The sequence below is a fragment of the Argentina silus genome, assembly GCF_951799395.1.
Source record: "Argentina silus genome assembly, chromosome: 21".
Taxonomy (NCBI): domain Eukaryota; kingdom Metazoa; phylum Chordata; class Actinopteri; order Argentiniformes; family Argentinidae; genus Argentina; species Argentina silus.
This window is the reverse complement of record NC_139675.1, coordinates 1,414,094-1,421,094: the sequence shown is the minus strand read 5'-3', so window position 1 is coordinate 1,421,094 and position 7,001 is coordinate 1,414,094. Positions and strand designations below refer to the sequence as shown.

Here is a 7,001-nt window from a genome sequence, read left to right as displayed (position 1 = left end):
GTAATGGCTGTTGTACTTAGGCAGAGGACTCAATTGCACGACTCAGAGACTCAAACCTAAATCCAAAAGAATAGTCTTTACTTTCAAAAAAGGTTCGGTCCACGGGTACGCAGTCAATGGGTAAAACAGATAATAACCACACGGAGCGACCCTCGACTTTACAGGCGGCGGGGGTGACTAAGATGACACGGAATGGTCCCTCTCGTCTGGGCTGGTCCCACTTGCGCTTGTGGACCTTTACGTATATGAAGTGTCCTGGTCCTGCGTCTCTGGGCCTCAGCAGGGTTGGGTCTTGGGCAGTGGTGGTCTCTGGGCCTCAGCAGGGTTGGGTCTTGGGCAGTGGTGGTCTCTGGGCCTCAGCTGGGTTGGGTCTTGGGCAGTGGTGGTCTCTGGGCCTCAGCTGGGTTGGGTCTTGGGCAGTGGTGGTCTCTGGGCCTCAGCTGGGTTGGGTCTTGGGCAGTGGTGGTCTCTGGGCCTCAGCTGGGTTGGATCTTGGGCAGTGGTGGTCTCTGGGCCTCAGCAGGGGTGGGTCTCGGGCAGTGGTGGTCTCTTGGCCTCAGCTGGGTTGGGTCTCGGGCAGTGGTGGTCTCCTGCACCTGGGTAAACAAAGCTCGGTGTGGTATGTCTGTCATATGTTTCACATATTGATGTATTTCTGCCTCTAATTGTTGTAGTGGTGGTCCCTCATAGGGGCCTCTTTTAAATGGGCATGGCATGGGTCGACCCGTAAGCATTTCATGCGGTGTGAGGTGTGTGTGGTGTGTGTGTGAGGTGTGTGTGTGGTGTGTGTGGTGATGCGATGTGTTTGAGTGCGCATGCTCATGAGTGCAAGGGGTAACGCCTGGACCCATGATAATTTAGTGTCCTTACAGATTTTAGCCACCTTGCTCTTTAAGTTCCCGTTGGCCCTTTCAGCGATACCCTGTGACCGGGGGTGACACACACACACAGCCTAGTTTGTGTTTTATACTTTGGGCTTTTGTGAGACTCTCCACTATTTCATCGAAAAAATGGCTTCCATTGTCTGAGCTAATCAGATCAAAGCCAAAGCAAGAGATAACATATCAATGTGTCTTGTCTATTATTCTATTTATTGTTTTTCAATTTGCACCCTAACCCCCATTAGAGCCCAAGCTCCATTGAATTTAATTAACACGTACAGTGTATGTAGCTCTGTATTGTCAATAACAAAGCATAATTTAATATTAATAATATGACTGCATTTCACTTAATTAACACGTAGAGTGTATGTGGCTCTGTATTGTTAACTGACTCTATTTCACTTAATTAACACGTATGCAAATAATTGTTGAGTTTGGGTTGGCTTGAGCAAGAATAGTCAGGTGAGAATAAATCAAATGAGGCTTTAATAACGTTGTACACATCTGTTACAAGGCAAATACATCATAAAGAAATGTTACATCCTAGAGAGAGAGAGAGAGAGAGAGAGAGAGAGAGAGAGGTGTATGTTAACGTATGTTGCTACTGATTAATCCCTCTCTCACAAATCCAATTGTTAACTCTGTCACATGGAAAGTCATTCCATCTATTTGAAGTGTCACGGTACTCGATGTATATTTCAGCACAGTTCTCTTTTCCTCCAGCTCCACCATTGTCAGGCTGTGGCTCATACCAGTACCTACAGGGTTAACAACACAGAGAACCACCCAGTCAGACACGGTGGGAACAACATGCTCCAAATGATACCTGGAAGTTTCATGTTTTTAGAGATTAGAGACTAATTATTATTACAAATTATAATTATAATTACTTTGTGGTCAGTGGTGTTTCATCCACCCATTTCCAGGTCCCTTCTTCAACACTGTCAGTCAGACCAATCCAGACACGCTTGTTGAATTTGAAGAGAAATTCCTGTTATTAGGAAACATGTTTTGATGAGAATAGAGTACAGGTATTTATTTTACCTGATTCATTTTATGCATCAGTGTGCATTCCCCCTCTTCCCAATCCAAACACACTTCTTCAAATGAGTAAGAAATTCCTTGGAAAAGAAGATAAGGTGGTTAATTTTCTCTCTGTGTCTTTCTCTGTCTCTCACCTGTTCCTCTCTGCTGTTGATGATCACCAGGTCTGCCCCCCTGTCTCTGCAGTCCTGTCTGCTCTCCTCCCAGCGTTTCTTCTCAGTGGAGAGGAAGTAGCAGCTGGACTGAAACTTTGTGCATCTTTCACAACAGGTTCTCTCTGTTTGACAAAAAAGTACATTTACAGTAATGTGTTGATACATTTTTGACTCTTAGTTGATTAACTTACCGATTAATCTGATGTGGAAATGTGAAACATTTATAGTTTTACCTTGCAATTTAAATGGTCAGCCATTATTATTATTTTTTTTTTTAAACCAAACTGGGGCCTAAACAATGAGCAAGTTAACATTGAAATGATGGCCTCCACATCAAAGGTTGCCATTCATAGATTAAGACAAAAGCTTTCTTATTGCGTATACTAAGCCTTACTTGGCTTTGCTTGGCTACATGTCCCTCACTCTAACTTTAACTTCTTGTGGAGGTGGTGTAACGGTATGGGCAATGTTTTCTTGGCACACATTGGGCCCGTTAATACCAATCAATCACAGTACAGTGTTCCTAATAAAGGGAGGCCCTACCCAGTATTAGTATAGTGTTCTAATAAAGGGAGGCCCTACCCAGTATTAGTATAGTGTTCCTAATAAAGTGTTCGGTGAGTGCACATCTGTGGTTGTTGTGTCAGAGGTCTCAGGTTTGAGCCCAGCTGGTGGTTACACTTACAAACGTTACACTGCACTACAGCCCTGGCAAAGCAGTTGCTGCTGTACTCAAAACAATCGCCAGAGGGAAAATCTAACTGCCCCGTCAGGGCGTATCAGAAACGTATTTCAAGGTGCAGATTCTTGTAAGAGGATTGCCAATGTTCCTGGTGCTTAATGTGACAGGACACTGCAACGACAGACATTCATTGAGATGAAAACTGAAATGGAATTCATGTGTTAGAAAGCAGAAGGTGAGGAAAGGAAGGTCACTGACCAAGCTTCCTCTTCAGCCTGTCTCTCTCTTCAGTCAGATTCTTGTTGCTGGTTTGTAACCTGTCTCTCTCTCCAGTCAGATTCTTGTTGCTGGTTTGTAACCTGTCTCTCTCTCCAGTCAGATTCTTGTTGCTGGTTTGTAACCTGTCTCTCTCTCCTCTCCAGTCGTGTTGTTCTTCCATGACTGGATAAATGACATATGAATAATAAGCAATGGGCAACTATAATAATAATATTATATATTCCATTTAGCTGACGCTTTTATCCAAAGCGACTTACATTGCAGTGAGTGCATACATTTCAGTATATATGGTCCCAGCGGGAATCAAACCCACAACCTAAGTGTTGTTAGGGCCAGTGCCATGCTCTACCAACTGAGACACAGAGGACCACTAAACCAGTCTAAACCAGTCTAAACCACTGTGACAGAAATCACAGATGATGAACAAGAGATCCTCACAGTGGACCAACAGGCCTATGATCCCAGCCAGTAGCAGAACAGCCAGCAGGCCCAGACACACTGCAGCAGCTCTGTAGGGTCTCCTCTCTGATCTCTCAGTACCTAAAACAGAGAAGAAGTTTCTGGAACTGTGTGGAATTGAATATGTCACATCGTTGTGTGTGTGTGTGTGTGTGTGTGTGCGTGTGTGTGTGTTTGCCTGTGATCTTAATAAACAACATGAGAGTGCTGTTATGTCAGAACGTGTGTACAGCGTGTTTTGTCAGAACATGTGTGTACAGCGTGTGTTATGTCAGAACATGTGTACAGCGTGTGTTATGTCAGAACATGTGTACAGCGTGTGTTATGTCAGAACATGTGTACAGCGTGTGTTATGTCAGAACACATGTATACAGCGTGTGGATGGTGGTGTGTGTGTTCTTTCATAACCACCTAGTGGACAGGAAGCTGTCATCACAGAGGAAGATGAGTTTGTGGTTTACCGGTGTGCATGTGTCAGGTCTGCTTCCTCACAACAATAATGGTGGATGTACTTCTAGTTCAAAGACAGACAACAATGGCGCTGATATCACTGAAGCTTACTTTCCACTGGGTTGAGGAAGTTGTTTAATTATTTAATTCCCTGATCTACCATTTCACTCTATTAGCATAAACAAACAAACATACTGTAGGTGCTCTGACACTGCATCTACAGTACGTGTGTGTGTGTGTGTGTGTGTGTGTGTGTGTGTATGTGTGTGTGTGTGTGTACGCACACACGTGTGTATTACCAGACAGCTGGTCACGTGCTCGGCTCTTTGGGGTGGAGTCCTCTGTCGTAGGGCTGGGGCAATGACCTCTGAGGGCATCTGCACTGACGTAGATTTCCACAATCTTCTCCTTGAACTCGCAGCGGTCACCCTTGACCTGTTCAGCCATGTCTGGCTCGTCATAGATGGCTTCAGACATCTGTTTCCTGACTGTATCTCAACACTGGTCCCTCGTCCTACTTGCCGCCTTGGCTGCCTCAGACTGAAGGGTCTCTGTTGGTGTCCGTTGCAGACTCAGTGTTAAGAGGAAGAGGAAGATAGTAGTTAGAGGCGAAATAGTTGTGGTTGGGGAATTTATTTCTCTTCACTTTTTTTTAAGGTAGCTGGTCGCCTGTGCCAGGCTTGATTTATATTGTTCTTGAATGGAAATGATGTCTTCCAGACACACAATACTGTACAGGACATCATTTGAATCATTATGCCGTACCTCATTCAACAATAAACCCCTTAGTATGATTGCGTACATTTCTTAGCTTTTGCTCGTGGGCATGGAGACTCATCTCTCTCTCTCTCTCTCTCTCTCTCTCTCTTTCTCTTTCTCTCTCTCTCTGTCTCTCTCTGTCCCGTAAGGTCTCTCTGTCTCGGTCACCAGGGTGGCCCGCGTCTGCAAGGTGAGATCCTCTGTTTCTTAATCAATGTCTGTCTGTTTCTGTCTCTCTCTTTCCCCCTCCCTCTCTTCTCTCTCTCTCTCTCTCTCTCTCTCTCTCTCTTTCTCTAACTTGTTCCTCTCTGCTGTTTCTCTGCTGTTTCTGCGGTTTGTTTCTCTCTCTCTCTTTCCCATCTCTCTTTCTCTCTCTCTCTCTGTCTTTCCAAAAAGAATGCAATATTATATCATGGATTATAGCACAACACAGTTGGGTGGTTTGAGAAACTGAACTTGGACCGTCAACAAAGTATCCTCTTAGTGTTGTCTCTCTCTCCCTCTCTCTCTCTCTGTCTCTCTCTCTCTCTCTGTCTCTCTGTCTCTCTGTCTCTCTCTGTCTCTCTGTCTCTGTCTCTCTCTCTCTCTTGTTGTACCCGGACTGTTTCTCTCTTCAGTCACATTGTTTTTATAAAGTGAAAATAGAAAATAAAGTGATAAATGATTAAAATCCTCCTCAGAATATTTGTTGGCTCTGCTATCTGCTAAAACATACAGTAACTGGCTAACACCAGTAACTGTACTGTAACTCATGCTGCCTTCACGCGCTCTTGAAATTATGGTAGATTCAACATGTAAACTTGTAATTACGATGCGTTCACATGCTTCCACAAGTCTCAAATGACTGCAACAATGGAGGCTGTCAGAAAGCTTCTGATGCTTACCTCTGGTCGTTGTTTTACCACCAAGGAGATAAAGTTGGATAAAGGAGCAGAGACCGGTGTGTCAGGCCTGCTTTCTCATGACAATAATGTTTTTAATTAAAATGCATTCATTCTGAAGTGAGAACTAAAAGAAACTGTCATCTGCACCATTGTATTTTGCTCCTGTATGAATATAGGCGTAGTCCTGTACTCTAGTCTACACCATCATATACTCTGGTATTACTTTATTACTTATTTCTAGTTATTATATTGTTTTGTTGATTTATTGATTGTTATTGTATGAGGAACTAGATTCGAGTTTAGATTGAGTTGAATTGAATCATGTCTGTGTTTGAGAAGACCACAGGCTTGTGTTTTTTGGGGGGTGTTTTGTTTCTGCTAAACTGTCATCTCAATTATTAAATGAATTGAATGAAATTATTATAAGTATAATTACCAAACAACCCGTTGACCCGCTGAGAGGACGTGTAATTGATGTTGTAAAAAGATGAGCAGAGAAAAGAAGGAGGTCTCCTGAGCTCTGAAGGTTGTCTCTCTCTTCAGTCATGCTAGTTTTATAACCTGAAAAACTCTGTGATTATCTTTTTATTTTTTAAAAACCTAAACAATGAGTTAACATTGAAATGACGGCCTCCACATCAAAGGTTGCCATTTATAGATTAAGACAAAAGCTTTCTTATTGCGTATACTTGGCTTTGCTTGGCTACATGTCCCTCACTCTAACTTTAACTTCTTGTCCTTGGTCTGAAATCTGATACAAAATTAGTTGTCAATAAAGCATTAATTAATGAATTAATGTATTATCGTTACAGATGTGTTCTGGTCAGTCAGTTGACCTGAGACACAAATCCACCTCACAACATCTCATGCTGTGTTTATCATCATTTTGGGTTTATTAATAATAACATCAATAATTTCACTATATTATGAGTATGTATGTTGGTATGTTGTGTAGTTTTATAACCTGTAAAACTCTGTGACGAGTGATTGTCTGCGAAGGATCAAAACGTAGTTGGTAGCTAATACACTTGGCAGTAGTTACTATTGCCACATGATCAGGAATAAAGATTTCAAGATGTTTCTCCTCAATGAGTGATGAATAAGAGATCCTCACAGTGGACCCCCAGGCCTATGATCGTCACAGTAGACCCCCAGGCCTATGATCCTCACAGTAGACCCCCAGGCCTATGATCCTCACAGTAGACCCCCAGGCCTATGATCGTCACAGTAGACCCCCAGGCCTATGATCCTCACAGTAGACCCCCAGGCCTATGATCGTCACAGTAGACCCCCAGGCCTATGATCCTCACAGTAGACCCCCAGGCCTATGATCGTCACAGTAGACCCCCAGGCCTATGATCCTCACAGTAGACCCCCAGGCCTATGATCGTCACAGTAGACCCCCAGG

At 43.5% G+C, this 7,001-nt stretch overlaps 1 protein-coding gene across 1 annotated transcript; it reads right to left on the bottom strand.

Moving 5' to 3' along the window:
- Nucleotides 1-516: 516 nt before the first annotated feature.
- Nucleotides 517-4,425, bottom strand: LOC310820936 (uncharacterized protein; the record flags this gene model as incomplete). Its single annotated transcript, XM_083692777.1, has 7 exons — nucleotides 4,250-4,425; nucleotides 3,480-3,581; nucleotides 3,021-3,203; nucleotides 2,060-2,202; nucleotides 1,772-1,872; nucleotides 1,563-1,639; nucleotides 517-596 (listed from the first exon to the last, which is right to left on the bottom strand). The coding sequence occupies exons 1-7, from the start codon at nucleotides 4,395-4,397 to the stop codon at nucleotides 517-519; spliced, it is 834 nt and encodes a 277-aa protein (XP_083548903.1). The 5' UTR covers nucleotides 4,398-4,425.
- Between the last annotated feature and the right edge of the window lie 2,576 nt (nucleotides 4,426-7,001).